This window comes from Cervus elaphus, chromosome 30, assembly GCF_910594005.1.
Source record: "Cervus elaphus chromosome 30, mCerEla1.1, whole genome shotgun sequence".
Classification (NCBI taxonomy): domain Eukaryota; kingdom Metazoa; phylum Chordata; class Mammalia; order Artiodactyla; family Cervidae; genus Cervus; species Cervus elaphus.
In genome coordinates, this window is record NC_057844.1 from 29,172,084 (window position 1) to 29,188,772 (window position 16,689).

Consider the following 16,689-nt stretch of genomic DNA (forward strand, 5'->3'; position numbering starts at 1 on the left):
TAATAATGATAGAAATAAAGTGCACAATACATGTAATGAGCTTGATTCATCCTGAAACCACCCCCTGTCCACTGCCTCGTCTGTGGAAAAATTGTCTTCCATGAAACTGATCCCTGGTGCCAAAAAAATTGGGGACCGCTGCTTTAGAGCATGAAGTACATGAATTGGTCCAAATTTGACCAGATAACCAGGTGAGAGCTCATCCATAAGAAGGAAAGATGTATTTTCTGTTCTAAAAGCAAGTCAAGTTCTACAAAGATGCTGAGAAGGAAAAGCTAATTCTTTAGGGCAGACTTGCTATTAAGTGTGCAATTATCAAGCAGATCACAGTTGCTAAAAGAACACACAGAGGTCTTAAACCTGGGGCTTCTAATTAAGGACTAAGGCAGGACATTACAAACTGCCTTTGTATTTCAATCCATTTCTGTTATAGAAACCACCCAGTTTGTGCTATTTTATTATATGTAAGAAATCAGGTAAGCACCTTTCTTTAGAGTCAAAGTCAAGAAAAAAGCCACGGCATGGTCCATTTAGATGAACCTTTTAAGAAGTTCCAGTACTTTCTGATTTCCCATGAGACTCACTCTACTCTTCATCTCACTTTGTCATCATTCACAATTTGCAATCTGGAATCTGTCTTCACTTTAAACTGACAGTGTGGGATCATAATAAGGACTCTGAGAGCCTGAAGTTGGTGCAGCCCTTGCTATTTTTGGTGGCCACTGCTCTTGAAATAACGGTATTCACATGCTTGACTGGTGAAAACACTCAAAAACGTTCCTGGAGTACGAACAGACAGGACCAGGGAGGGGAGAGAGCTTTGGGAATAAAAGGCCCAGTTGATAACAGAAGTGGAATGTTTGTGGAAGAAAAAGGTCCAGTGTCACGGAACTGAGATGGGGTGAAAATAACGTATCAAGGCAAGACTGAGTGGCAGTAGGTGAGAGAGAACAGGAAGAAGTTGCGAGAAGGGTTGGGGTCCCCCCACCCCCGCACCCCGTGCCGTTCCTTGGAGAGTCTGAGTATGGAGCTGCGTGATCACATACAACTGCTGCTGCTTCCACCCAGAACTTTCTCATTTTCACTTCTGTTAGATTTTTAACCAGATAATCACAGCATCATCTTGTGAAGCACACGGGATTGAATATTATAAAAGAGAAAGTGGGGAAAAGATTTTAGCTAACTCAAAAGGAAAAGAAGACTCAGAGGTAAACGAGAAAGATGCTCAGCCATCCCAACGATGCAGGAAGTGCCAGAAGGCTGTGTGGTGCTGGCCGACCTACTTGCAGCCTCCTGGTCCAGTGAGTGAGGAGCGGCTGAGGAAAGGGCGCCCCAAACCCCGGCAGGGCCATCCCACTGAGAAACCAGAAAAGGATGGGTTCTTGCCTGTAACATAAACACCTGTGATTACAATAAATGACAGTCCTGTGAGAATCCGGAGGCTGCAACTGAGAGAGAAGAGAGATGTTTAGAGAAGGCAACTCAGGAAGTCTGACCAGCTTGGGGGACCTGAGGGAAAATTTCTAAGAAGCTGATCTGGTTTCCAGGAGCCAAAAATGGGGTCACGGGTATATGGTTCCACACAAGACCACCGACAGGGCTTGAAAGGACTCCACCATGACACAAGAGTCAAGCACACCCAAAAAACCGCTACTGCCAACGTCAATTGCATGTGTCATCCCCTCGTGCCCCTCTCCATTGGCAGCTGGCATGGGGTGCAGGGACCAGAGTGTCCTGATTCAACAGGTGGCCACGGCCAATGGTCCCGAGGCCCTGCCTGGAGTGATCCAGGTCAGGGGCGTAGCATGAGCACTGGGGCACTTACGCTGAGTAAGGATGTGGGTAAAGTGGGGAAACCCCAGAGCCTGAGCAAGGTCACCTTCTTTGTTGGTCATATCAGACAAACGACTGAACCAAAAATACTTCCATAAAGGTGAGCTCCACTTCAGGTGGAGTCGGCTCAGTCGCTTTGAAGAATTTTGCTGCTGGCGGTGCACTGGGAGTGATTGCAAATTCACAAACTACACCCAGAAGAAAAGCTCCATTAGGAAAGACAGCCTCCTTTCAACTCTGGCAGGACTGACCAAAGGTTATCAGGCATGTGAGGGACCAGCTGGTCTACAACATCACCAAGGGCAGAAGGGGAAGAACTGGTTGTGAAGGGAAAGCCCAGAGAAAGACAAGGGTTTCTAAGAGGAGAGACACGTGCTGACAAGTGGACTGTTAACCTCTGCAATGTTCACACCAGAAGCAGTGGAAATTTAGGGAACGAGCTTCCACTATTTACAGTGCTTTGAACTACATCTCAATTAAAATGCAGAAATAAGATGAAGTGGTCTAACAAGGACCTACTGTGTAGGCCTAGGAACTCTGGTCAATGTTATGTGGCAGCCTGTACGGGAGGGGGGCTCGAGGGAGAATGGAGACATGTATAATACATGTAATGTGTGGCTGAGTCTCTTCGCTGTTCATCTGAAACTGTCACAAACATTGTCTGTTTATTGGCTATATTGTTTAGTTGCCAAGTCATGTCTGACTCTTTGCGATCCCATAGACTGCAGCCTGCCAGGCTCCTCTGTCCATGGGATTTCCCAGGCAAGAATACTGGAGTGAGTTGCCATTTCCTTCTCCATAATTGGCTATATCCTGGTACAAAATAAGAAGTTAAAAAAATAGTAAGATAAAATTATAAAGTAAAAAAAAAAATGATTAAGTGGTTTATTGAGGCAGTATGTGATTCAGTCTATAGTTCTCACCTGGCTACTCAAAACAGCCACCCTCTGCTATATACACACAGGCTAAAGAACCAACGATGAATGGTAAAGTATTTTTCAGATACCACCAAAGATTGTGGAACTGTGAATGCATGACCTCAAAGTTATACCAACTGAAAAGAAACACTGCATAAAATGTGTTTGTCATTTTGCATAAAACCAATGACATCTGTCACTTTCATTCCATTTCAGGAAAACTTTATAAATTTGAGCAACTGACTTTTACTCTTCTGAAACTCAAGCTCCTTGTCTGAAAATAGGAATGAATGTTTGCCCACTTTCCTAACATCATGTATATGAAACTGCACTGTACATCATGGCATAGTATGTTATTCAGATTCAAAGATGCCTAAAAATAATAACTAACATTTGCTCAGAGCTTACTGTGTTCTAGCCCTGATGTTAAGTGATTTGTGTGCATTGTTTAACTCTCACAAGCCTATTTCATATTTTTGAAAGGAGGGTCAGCAAACCCTGAATGCAACTAGAGTGCTACAACAGGAAGTGACGAAGGAGCCTGTGGACTGTTGGGTGACAGGTCCTTCCTGTTGTCAAGGGCAGAGCAGGCAACATTCCGGAGGTGAAAGAGAAAAAAGATGGCAATTGCCAAGGAGAAGAGTAAGCTCCCTCTTCTTTGCTTGTAGCTCAGACAGTAAAGAATCCACCTGCAATGCAGAAGACCCGAGTTTGATTCCTAAGTTGAGAAGATCCCCTGGAGAAAGGAAAGGCTACCCATTCCAGTATTGTGGCCTGGAGAATTTCACGGACAGAGGAGCCTGGCGGGCTACAGCCCATGGAGTTGCAAAGAGTCGGACACGACTGAGCAACTAACACTTTGACTTTTCACTTTGCCTTGAACTGCTGGGAAGGGAGCCTCTGGAGGACAAATCCTTGAAACTCCTGTCACTAAAGACTGACACTTGCCATCTACCTCTACAAAGATCAAATTATGAGCCATTGCAGCTGCTGACCTTCAACACCTTCTGAAAGGAGTTCAGGATGGAGATCAGGAATGAGGCACAGTGTGCTCTGGGAAAAACTGGCAGAGCAGGCCTTCAGACAGTAAGATATTTTCAGGAGAAGATTTTATGAGCCTAATTTTTATATCTCCTCATATCTGGAAAAGCACGAGAATCCATCATGGTGACATGTGCTCCTCATGAATAGCAGCTGCCTTCAGGAGACTAGCAGAAACCTTCTGCAAAAATATATGCTTGATTTCACGTATTTCCCCTTCACCGAAATCACATATATACTTGGCCTTCCCCCGACCTCTTTGGAGCAGTTTCTCAGAGCTATCTGAAATGCTGTCTCCCAGGCTACAGCCCTTACTTTGCCCCCAATAAAACCTAACACAACTTTCATGCCTTATCAGTATATATATTCAGTCAACACTCATTCAGGGAACTGAGCTGTGAGAGGCAGCAGAGCCTGCATGAAAGTTGGTTTTATTTTGCCGATTATGAAGCAAACCAAGTTTTTCTCCGGTAAAAATGTACCATGGATGTGACCACGAGACTGTCTGAATTAAAAGGGCTCACACCTTTTTGACGAGACCATGTCAGAAATCAACTGAATCCAAATGTGATTGGATTGTAGGGGAATAAAGTGAGGGGAGGCTTGGAACTCATATTAACTGCTCTTCAGCTCCTTCACTTCTGTCCTGTGACCTTCTTGAGAGCTGAAGGAGACCGTTTTCTCACAGGTTAATGGACCCAGTGTGAGGGCCAGCTCTCTGAGTTATCCTTCCCCTGAGAGAACGGCCTCCAGCTTCTTCTGAAGCTTATGAAAAAGGCCTCTTCACAGGCTTCCCATATAAGTCCAGTCATCTTCTCGACTTTGCCCTGAGACTTGAACTCTCAAGAATATTTATTTGTTCTTTCCGCTCATAAAAACAGGACCCATTGCTTTGGGCTTTGTAAGAATGTACACAATAATAAACATGATACACTATAAATAGCATTGCCATTCCAACCACATCTGACAGAATTCCCTCCTGACATGCCAGGCACAGAGGGTCTGCAGGCCCAGGCGCCACTGGACGGGGCTATCAAGGTGATTCCAGAGGTAAGAGTCTTCCACTCAGATTTACAGCAAAAGAGCACTAGAGATGTTACCAAAAGGCTGCATGACATTTAAAAACTTAGCATGTCAAAGGGCTTAGTTACATAATCATCACCAATTAGAAAGTCACTGAAATAAGTGAACTTTGCTTCTATTTCACTTTAACTGATAACTGTCTTTTCCCTGTTGACATTTTCTTTCAGATTAACCAAGTGCTGCCAGGTCTTCTGTCTTTCAGGCTTCTCAACAGGCTTGTGAGAAAAGACAGGCTGAGGGGTTAAATACTTTTGTCTAGATCACTTGGCTAGTCAAATGACAAAGCAGAGAAGCAAAATTCAAGATTTCCCAAGGGAATCAGTATTGCTCCCATTTCGGGGCACCTCCCCCAAAACTTTCAAGATGCTGGCCCCTCATTCTCTTGCCTGGAAAATTCCAAGGACAGAGGAGCCTGGCGGGCTACAGTCCACGGGGTCACAAAGAGTCAGACACAGGTTCAGTGGAACCTGAGTGGCCACGGAGAGCAGTCTTTTGTCCCCTGATCCCACACTGCCCCTGAAGCCCTCTCACTCAGCACCTCTCTTTTGTGGAAATATTAACACTGGTCTTCTGGTCTCACCACCCTCCCCACTGCTGTCTGTGGCAAATGGACAGGCTGCGCCTCTACAGTTTGGGGTGACTTTGGCACTTGTCTCACAGCTTTTCTTTACTGTCAGTCTTTGCCATCACGCTGGGAGAGACTCCTCATTAGCCTGGATGGTCCTTTACGGTATCTTGGTCTCTTTCTTCCTTGGCTCCTCCCACCTCCAAATCACCATGTTCATCATTCACTGGGAATCCAACCTCTGTGCCTACGTGCTTAGCTGCTCCGTGGTGTTTGACTCTTTGCAACCCCATGGACTACAGCCCGCCAGGTTCCTCTGTCCATGGGATTTGCCAGGCAAGAATACTGGAGTGGGTTGCCATTCCCTTGTCCAGGGGTTCTTCCCAACCCAGGGATTGTGCCTGGGTCTCCCACATTGTAGGCAGACTGTTTGCCATCTGAGCCATCAGGGAAGCCCCGTGGATAAATAAGGTTATGCATAATACATCTTTAATCCAATCAGCATCAATATCTGTTATCCTTCTCTGGGCTTTCCACCATTAATCAGATTAACCAGCTGGAAATGACACTTTCTTTTATCATGTTATTCTCCACGAGTCCAAACACCTCAGCTAGTAGTAAAGATTAGTTGAAAATATGTCTCTCCAGTCTTATTTCTATTTCTTTTTATCATGGGGTTTCCAAACTCCTTTTTCTTCTCTATTTCAAAACATGATGATTTTTTTTCTACTTTCTTCCACCCTCTCCACATACCCTGTTTCTAATGATTTTGCCTTCCAAATGTTTTCAGGTTATAAGTAACTTATGATTTTTAAATTAAAGACATGTGTAACTGTCAACCAGAACTTCAGATCAACATGAGAAAAATCACGCTTACTTAACTACAATAATATCATTTCATTCAAAGCAAATTAACCTGAGGTTCAAGCTGGACTGTGCATTCTTATGGAGGATGGTGAGGGATAAATGTATGGATTTTGGAAGCTTTCTGAAGTACAAAACTTAGCGCGGGATCCCTGTTTCTTGGCCCTCCAGGGGTGTGGGTCTCAGACTGAGAATCAGATCCTGAATGAACTTTTTACTGGTCAGATTCATCTCATATCCTGGTCCCGCCTCTGTCCTTGTCCTCACGTCACTCCTTCTGCATTTCTGATTCTGTCTTTCCTTCAAGGGCAGCTCAAGTTCCACCATCTTCTAGGAATCACCTGCTGACATCCCCAGACCACGGTAATCCTCCTACCCTCTGATGTCAGGTATCACATATTTTGTGTGCCATTAATTTGCAGAAGTTCAGGCTTTAGATTACTACTTAACTTACCTTATGTGCTTATGTCTTTGCTTCTATATGGTATTTTAAACCTCTTGAGCATGGGAATTAAAAAAAAAAAAACCCAAACCAAAAACATTTCTTTACTCTTCCTGGGCATGCTAGACAGTACAGAGAATTACTAAATGTCCATTTTTTAATGATCATTCTTTTAGGAATCATGACAAAGGATTAAAATCAATTTTGGTCAAATAATGCCCACCACAGTCCTCACCTACCTCGCCAGCAGGTCAATAAGTTCAAGTTTTGACATCCCATCAGGAAGCAGTCGAGGAATAGCAGCAACACAGGTCCTGAAAAGATCTATTTTTGGCTTTCTCTCACCCCTGGAATGTGAAGACAAAGTTTAAACATAAGTCAAAGGTTGTGAAAACATTTTTAAAAATTGGTCAAATATGTAAACAAAGACTAGAATCAAGGCCTTCTGAATCACCGCCTGGTGTCTGCTCCATATTATTTTTTAAAAACAAAACTATTTTAGTGCTCTTTTAAGCTTTAATAGCCTCAAAAGTATAAATGATAGAAACTCACAAAAGCTATCCTTTGATAGTTTAATTTTAAAAATTCCTTTTATACTTATTTAGTTTGTGAATTCTCAATAATACATTTTTAATTAAAATTTTTTGTTTTAGCAAACATCAGCTAGCTTCAAAAAAGCATTAAAATTAAAATTCCATGTTATTCTTAATATTTATGCCCTTTATAGCTTGGCCAGTTCTAAGAGAACTTATGAACATGTAAATGTTGGACAGAGGTAAATATCTGAAGAGGAAAATGCCAGTAGCAGAAGCATTCTATCATATATCTTTCCATTCAGTGGCTTTCTGTAGGTTTTGGTCCCTGTGGGCTGCAATAAAAATACTGAATTTACTAAAATGCCTAAATGCATCAGCATGTAAGAAATGTATTGTAGTCATTCCTACATTCAGCACTGAAAACATAGGATTTTAATATATACAAGGAATGGTGCCTCTAACAAACATGAAATCCGAAAGCTTCTCTCTCTAATGAGTTAATCTTCTTCTCTTAGAGTCCCCACTGCTGATTTTTGCTATTTTTTTTAGTGCATCCAAAAATAAGTCTTTCATATTGTTGAGTAAAATCCTGAAATGTATATAATTGTGCACCCATTTCTGATTGTTAAAATTATACTGATGGTCCTGACCTCTATGGAGATTTCCTCTTTCTAAGCTAATTGATGTTTTCTATGGGGCTTCCCTGGTGGCTCAGCAGTAAAGAATCTCCCTGCCAATGCAGGACATGCAAGAAACTCAGGTTCGATCCGTGGGTTGGAAAGATTCCTGGAGAAGGAAATGCAACCCACTCCAGTATTCTTGCCTGGAGAATCCCATGGACTGAGGAGCCTGGCGGGCTACAGTCCATGGGGTCACAAAAGAGTCGAACACGACTGAGTGACTAAACAAAGAACAATGCCTTCTATATTCTGCTGTAAAATCTGAAGGGAAAATATAAATTTGGTGATAAATTATTTAAAGTTTTACTAGTTTAAGTAGGTAACTGATTCTTAACCACATATTTTATCAATAACCTTTATGGGAAAACTCAGTTACACATCAAATCTTTCAAATAACTTAAGTGATAAAATAAAACAGCATATTTAAATTCTGACTTACTCCTCTGAGAATAAATGTAAAATTAGCATCAAATTAACATAGTCCTAGGACACAATAATGAAAATACAAAGTAGCACAGAAGCAATTTGTTCCTGGAACAGTATATTCTATTCTGTGTCAGAAGAGAAATGTAACGAGCAGAATCCATGTTCTCCGTAAGCTAAAGAGGATAATCGGACAGCAATTTTGCTCTGTGACTACTTTTTATCATGTGTTTGTAACTTTGTTAGGAATGAATATAAAACTATTTATGTGAAAAATAAGACATCTGTCATTTCTAAAATACTTTGTTTTTGTGGGAAGTCATAAGATTATTTTCTCTTTTTCCATAGTCATTTTGTGGGGGATGTACACAGACTCTGCAGAGTGGTCTCCAATCAACTGAAGGAAGGAGCAGACTTCAAATGATATCTGTGACGGCTGGACAGAGTTAGAGCCTGGTGACTGAAGTGAGTGCTCGTGTGTGACACAGAGTCATTTCAATAGTTCTCCTGACATGCTCTCCAGATGTTTTAAACACCTGGGATTACTTTCCTATCTGTCGGAAAACAGATTGACCCTGCCTGGCCTGAAGTGTATGACAAATTCTGCCAGACAGAATTCCCAGCTGATAAAGTGAGCCCAGATTAGAAACTCTCAGTGGTGCCTGGCTTCCTTTTACTGCATTCCTCACTCCCTTGGCTTTTATACGAGGTGGATGAGTCCCCCAAATAACATGTGTGTGTGTTGAGTCAAGTCTGACCTTTTGTGGCCCCATGGACTGTAGCCCGCCAGGCTCCTCTGTCCATGGGATTCTCCAGGCAAGAATACTGGAGTTGGTTGCCATTTCCTACTCCAGGGGGATCCTCCCAACCTGGGGATGGAACCTGTGTCTCTTGTGTGCCCTGCATTGGCAGGTGGGTTTTTTTTTTTTTTTTTACCACCTGTGCCACCTGGGAAGCCCCAAATAACATAGTATTTATTAACAGACATTATGTAATTAACAGTCATATTATTGTATTTACCATTATTACTATTTTTGCCAGCATAAAGCACAAGAGGGATGAGAAATGGAAACAGCAACATAGAATGCTTCATGTTCAAGTTCACACCCTATGCAAGGCCCGGATCAACCTCAACTACCAACTCCAGTAACCATTTCCATTAGCATGGTGTGGACCTCAACTCTCTTTCCCTAAATACTTACATGATTCTCTAATGTTTCTCCTTGTTTTTTTAGAAATGCAGCCATGAAATATTTTCCACTCAAGGGTCTGCTTTAAAGCCTAGCACAAAAACTCTTTCTAGCCCAATTTGAGGGTCTTAAGATGGTTGACTAGGAAAAAGTAAAGAATCACCTTAGAAAAGGTTTGAGGTATTATTAAAATACAAATGAAATGTTTACACTTACATTTAAACCTGTACCCTTTTAAGGTTTTGAATATATGGTTTTAGTCTTGACCTGTTTTATAACCTCTGCATCACAAACATAGTTTTTCTTTATTTATCATTATTATTATTGTTTTGGCTGCACCACATGACTTGCAGGATCTTAAGTTTCCCAACCAGGGATGAAACTCATGTCCCTAGCAGTGAAAGCATGGAGTCCTAACCACTGGACGGCCAGAGAAGTCCCTCAAAGTTTTCGTTCAAACATCTTTCATTTGTTGACTGTTTTCAAAGGAAACAACTATATGGAAGAAGTTTTAAAAGCACTTCTTGTATCTTCTACATTATCAATTGAAAATTGCTTAAACATATTCAAAGAGTGCATAATAAGGAAGTTAAAGGTTTATGGACAATCTGGCAATTTGTGAGATAAGTACTAGAACTGTAGACAAGATATGTTATTAACTTTGGTCACTATCAATTCTGCTATCAATTTGGTTGAAAAGTCTACAGCAACATGCACTCCATATCATTTCAATCAAATGATTGGCAAGCTACAGGAAAATACACATTGTATAACCCATTTTTATTAAAAAAATATATATTTGTGCTGACATTGGGAAACTCTGAAAGAAATCACCCTGAATCAAGGAATGGCTACAGATTTTAAGTGGAGCTCTGTAGAGGAGGTTTTCATTTTAACTTGCCATACTGCTAAATATGCATTAAAAATAATTCTGTATTTTTAACTTTATCATGTTTTGTTTCACTGTACTTTGCTTTTAACATACTAACGTTAATACACATCGATAACATGAACTTTCCTACATAGGTAACAACCTTCCTGCTAATGGTGATATTTAGAACTGGATATGCTAAGAATCAGCCTGCCAACATAGAAGCCTCAGGAGATGAGAGTTTGATCCTTGGGTCAGGAAGTTCCCCTGGGGTAGGAAATGGCAACCCACTCCAGTATTCTTGCCTGGAGAAGTCCATGGACAGAGGAGCTTGGCAGGCTACAGTCCACAGGGTCGCAAAAATTTGGACACGACTGAGCAAACATGCTAAGTGACAAAGAAAATTTTTCTAATTATATTTTTAGAAATTTATGTCACAGGTGCCAAATATAATTTAATTCACAGTTCAAGAAAGTCCAAACTTTCTTAAAATGAAAAGTCACAACCAAATCCATGTTCCTGCCATAAGCAATCAAAGGTAGCAAATACAAATGGTGTGAGTTTCTAATGAAGAGCACTAATTACAAATCTAGATCTCAGATTTTGGCTAAGAACACCTGATTTCTACATTTTAAGCTACAAATACATTCTCAAAATCCAGTATTTCTATGACACGGTTACATAGAGAATATTAAGCAGGTTTAACTCTCACATTTCAGGAATACTCACTAGGAACAAGTGAACTTGTGATTCTTAAAGATGGTATGACTGTAAACTGGTGGTGTTGCTATTGCACATGGGCTTAGGAGCAAAACATCACTTCTGAAAACTGTGGACCAGAGAAAGTCTTGGGCCCATTTTCTAACTTACTGGCCTAATGATACTTGAAACACAGCCAAAAAAGATCAATCTTGGGTTTGACTTTACTTTTACAGTTAGCCAAATATTATCAAACTATGTTTTTAATATCCCTAACACTTCTTTAAAGGAAATCAATCCTGAATATTCATATATTCCTTGGAAGGATTGATGCTAAAGTTGAAGCTCCAATACTTTGGCCACCTGATTCGAAGAGCTGACTCCCTGGAAAAGACTCTGATGCTGGGAAAGGTTAAAGGCAAAAGGAAGAGGGTGGCAGAGGATGAGATGGTTGGATGACATCACCCACTCAAATGACAGGAATTTGAGCAAACTCCAGGAGACAGTGAAGGACAGGGAAGCCTGGAGTGCTGCAGCCCACAGTGTGGCAGAGTCAGACACGACTTAACGACTGAACAACAACACTTCTTAGAGCTGATTCTAAGATGAGAACAATATACAAATTAAAGGAGAAAGATCTCTGCTGGTGTCTTTTGGTTCATTAATCCTTCACTGAAAATTTAGTCCTCATTTATACTCACGTGATCATGTCTTCAGGTTCTTTGTTTAACATCTGGACATTAGTCAGCATCATACACCTTCCTACTTCTTTATCAAGGTGCCTTAAAATGTTGTCCACAGCTTTTCGTACTTGAGAGTAATATAATGACATGCCTGAAAAATATGCGTTACAGTCACATATTTGACTAAATCTATCAAAGAGTGAAATTACCAGTTTATTTATCCTCAGTGATGTATTTTTTATTGAAGACTTTCTGTGAGTCAATGAATTCTTCAAGCAGAGTCTAATTCTGCTAATTAGACCAGTCTATTTAGCAGAGTTTAATTCTAATTCTAATCTCTTATCTGCAGGACTCTTAATATAGTGCCCGCATGTAGTGGGTGTTACCCAAAGAATCATTTAAATTTAACACATAGGAAATCTAATTCTTCAAAGTGAAATATTTTCCAGAAGAGTTAAAATAAACAAGGAAACAAAGTTCCATGCTGGAATTTTCATGTTTCTGTTTAGTATTAAAAAAAAAAAAATCACCATGAGGAATGATTATCTGAATAAAAGATAATAAAAGACAATGCTCATTTGGGGTTAGAATTTTAATAACTTTATATTATGAATATAAATATAATTATATTTCCCTGAAATAAACATTTTTTTTAGTAAAAGTAATAAAATGGCTTCACATTATAAATTTTTAAATGAAGGAAGATGTATTTCAGTGATATTATTTTTATCACTCTTGGCAGAATGGAAGACAAATGTGTATAGAATATGTATTTCATATATGTATATACATTTTCTATATTTATGTATATAATATAAATGTAAATCACTTTGCATTCAAAATTTGTACTTTAATGAAATAATTATTAATGGTTATTTCTCATGTATTAAAATTTTTTGAACTCATTTAACCATTTCATAACTAAAGATAAATATTTTAAAGAAAAAAGTTTCCTCATATGTTTCCTCCAGGTCTTTGGAATCAAAGAACTGTCTTAACAAGTTTGAAGCATGTTTGTAAATTCATAAACTCAGTAAAAAAGGAAACAAATGCAAAAAGTTATCTCTTTGGGTTAAAATAGTTAAATTAAAAACAAAATAATCTTATGTAGGCTAAACCCAAAATATACCCTGGCAGATATAGGGTTTGGCATGTTTAAAACACAGATTAAACTAATTTTACTGGGGGAAAAAAAAAAAGGAACCATAAAAATGGATGCAGGAATGAATACATTTATATTGCTTTATAAACAGGATTATCTACAAAGGACACAGATATCTTAGAAATTTACTGTAAACTGCAGATAATCAACATTAGAAGTTTGAAAAGACCAACTTAGATAAAAATCTAACATTTAAAAAACAAAATATTTAACAGGAAGTTCCAAAAAGTTTAAAGGGCAGTAAAACAAACCACAGACTGAATCAAAACAATTAATGTTGAAAGGTCTCATCAGCTACTTTTATGAATATTTTTTAAACGTATATCTCACTAAGGGTGAGTATCTACTGGTCATTTTACAGGCTTAATAAAACCCAGCGTGAACACATCTTTGAAGCCCACCTATCATTTTGGCTTCCTCTTCAGTTAGTGTCTTACTCAGATATGTTTTCTTCACCCTCAGTGTGTTTCCTGAAGGGAGAACAGCCCCGGTAACTGGCATGGGAGGTTCTCCATCTTTCTGCTGCAAGCTATCAGCTATGACCAAGAACGCCCTTAAGCCAATATTCATTCTCTGTAAGAGACAACACATTCATGATGAAGAGAAAGACCCAATTACTGTTGTGAAATCAGACCAGCAGTCCTTTAGAGAAGTTAAGCATGGCTTGCCATCTAGATCAGAGTGGGAAAGTCATTTAAAAGGCACAAGAGTTTAGACCAAATCTGACAGAATAAACAGACATGAGTTTGAGCAAGCTCCAGGAGATGGTGAAGGACAGAGAAGCCTGGCATGCTGCAATCCACAGGGTCGCAAGGAGTTGGACACGACTGAGTGACTGAACAACAAAACAGTAAAATTAAATTCCTGACACTTCTGGTGCTGCGTCACAAGGAAACAACTGGAAAGATGTCCACCAAGCTTGCAGGTACGTTAAGAGATGATCAGACTCATTCTCTTTGGGGGATCCTGGGTGCACCTCAAAGGGACAAGTGGTCACCCTCTGGAGCTGCTTCATTAGGGTAAACCGAGGTCAACAGAAATCTCTTCTGTCTCCTGGAAGGAGACATGTTACTTCACAATGACTGGATGAAAAAAAAAAAAAAAAACAGAGTTCTAACTGTGAATCACAGAAATAAGAGTTGTCTGCTCTGAACTGCAGGTTGCAGACTTTGGAGTCACAAAGGCTGGTGAATTTGAAAATAAATTTAAAGAATTCAAAGCCATAGAACCTGTTACTGATAACAACACATAAGCTTATAAGAAGAAATGTCCTTCTGGGCCAGGTCATTATCTTCCTCAGTCTCAGATGAGGTGTAATATTGACTCTAAAAGATGACACGGTTTATCTTCCTCAGTCTCAGGTAATGGCTCCAAAAGATGACGCAGTAAGATAGTTGCTTCCAGCAGCAATCATCTTAAAAGGTCATAAGGTACTAAAACATCTGTTCTTCCTTTAACAGTCACATGTAAACATTTACACTTATATTTTCAAACCACATCAAGTTAATAAGTTCCCTAAGTAGACTACTCCCTAATGCAGAAAATAATTACCAGTAGTAACACTGATAACCCAATTACAATTTATTGAGTTCTTAACGTATATCTAGAACTGCACATTAACTCTCATCTTTAAAACAGCCATGCAAGGAAGGTATGATTATTCTTATTTTTCAGGTTAGGAAACTAAGGACCACGTAACTAGTAGTGGGAAGCTAAATATCCAAGTTGAGTTTGCCTGGATCACCCATTCTGTAGTACATGATTACACCTACTTACAAGATGAAGTAATACTTCAGTTCAGTTCAGTTCAGTCGCTCAGTCGTGTCCAACTCTTTGCGACCCCATGAATCGCAGCACGCCAGGCCTCCGTGTCCATCACCAACTCCTGGAGTTTACTCAGACTCATGTCCATCGAGTCGGTGATGCCATCCAGCCATCTCATCCTCTGTCGTCCCCTTCTCCTCCTGCCTCCAATCCCTCCCAGCATCAGCGTCTTTTCCAATGAGTCAACTCTTCGCGTGAGGTGGCCAAAGTATTGGAGTTTCAGCTTCGGCATCAGTCCTTCCAATGAACACCCAGGACTGATCTCCTTTAGGATGGGCTGGTTGGATCTCCTTGTAGTCCAAGGGACTCTCAAGAGTCTTCTCCAACACCACAGTTCAAAAGCTGATTATTTATTTTAAAGATTTATTTATTTATGGCTGCACTGGGTCTCTGTCACTGCACACAGGTTTACTGTAGTCGTAGCCAGTGGAGGCCACTCTCTAGTTGTGCAACGTGGGCTTAGTTGTCCTGTGATATGCGAGGTCTCCCCAGATCAGGGATTGAACCTCTCTGTTCCTGCATTGGCAGGTGGACTCTTTATCACTGAGCCATCGGGGAAGCTCTGACTTCTAGTTTTAAACTATTAATTCAAGCTTCAAGGAGTAGGGATATTTTAACCAGGATGTGGTAAACATTTCTCTGGCCCATTCATACCCAATACAGTGTGTATTTTATGATTTTTATGGTCTTCACTAATATTCTCTCTCCATTTTCTAACATGAAAAAGTATTAATTAAAAAATTGACTGTATATTAAAATTCATTAGTTCCCTCATTTATTTTAGCAGTTCTTTCTGAGATGTTTTCTAGGCTTGTGGATTTTTTTAAAGACACAGCAATCACTGGGGTGAGGAAATAGAATGTTCAGTTCAGGAGGTGCAGTACCCATAGGATGACCGTGAGTTGATGTAAATGATCAAGCTATTATCTCCAAGTGGATTATCCAATTTATGAGCCATCCTGCCAGTTCTCTTAGTTTTCCTTTCCTCTGAATAGTATCAAGGACAGAAGTAAATTGGAATAGTTTAAGAAATATATTTTTAACTTAATTTCAAAAATAATTTCTTATCATGTTTTCTATAGCTCTGTATCATACCTCTCCTTCAATTATCTGTCTGGTCTTAAGAAATTACTTAACTTTCTCAAGGCCAAGTCTCAGGTTCCTTTCTGTAGAATGAGAATACTAATACCTATTGATCATATATGGCTATGGTGAGAATTAATGCTAGAGAAGTTCCTACTAGCAAATATACTGTAGGCAAGAATCTTCACTGTTCTCCTATTGAAGTCAAGTTTACTGAGATATAATTCACATGTAGTAAAATGTACTTTTAAACATACACTTGGCATATGATGAACTTTTCTAGAGTTCTTCCAATTTTGAGAAACATAGTCTGCTATCATCATCACAGTCAAGATGTAAAATATTTCCATCATCCCCTAAAGTTCCTTTGTGTATCTTTAAAGTCAGTCCTCTCCTCCAACCCCAGCACTTTACTATCAGTGTCTAATTTCTGTCTATAATTTTGCCTTTTTAGAATACGATATAAACAGAGGCAAACAGACACAACCTTTTGTGTCTTGCTTATTTCGCTTAGTGGGATGCTTTTGAGGTGCTGCTGTAATATCAATAGTTTGTTCCTTTTTGTGGCTGAATAGTACTCCATTGTACTAATGATTCATAATTTCTTTAGACATCCACCAGCTGTTAAACAGGAGTGGCTTTCCTGTTTTTAGTGATCATGAATAAAGCTCCTATAAATATTCATACAAACCTTTATGGACATAGGTTTTATTTATTTATTTATTTATTTATTTAATTTTTTTTTTATTTCAACTACAGAGGGCAGGTCTTTATTCCCAATCCCGATCCCCCC

The 16,689-nt window shown here is 39.7% G+C and overlaps 1 protein-coding gene and 1 long non-coding RNA gene across 7 annotated transcripts in view; one reads left to right on the top strand and one right to left on the bottom strand.

The window, feature by feature from the left end:
* FRY (FRY microtubule binding protein) overlaps positions 1-16,689 on the bottom strand; it is a 423,715-nt gene that overhangs the window by 113,829 nt on the left and 293,197 nt on the right. For all 6 annotated transcript variants that reach the window (XM_043892044.1, XM_043892040.1, XM_043892039.1 and 3 more), the window contains 3 exons: positions 13,391-13,562; positions 11,846-11,978; positions 6,985-7,092 (listed from right to left, as the gene is read on the bottom strand). In XM_043892044.1, coding sequence (XP_043747979.1) covers positions 6,985-7,092; positions 11,846-11,978; positions 13,391-13,562 — 413 coding nt within the window. The remainder of the gene's footprint in view (positions 1-6,984; positions 7,093-11,845; positions 11,979-13,390; positions 13,563-16,689) is intronic.
* LOC122686794 lies at positions 4,771-9,563 on the top strand. The gene is made up of 4 exons (XR_006338900.1): positions 4,771-4,841; positions 6,611-6,692; positions 8,733-8,849; positions 9,426-9,563. It is a non-coding gene; the product is annotated as an uncharacterized LOC122686794 (long non-coding RNA).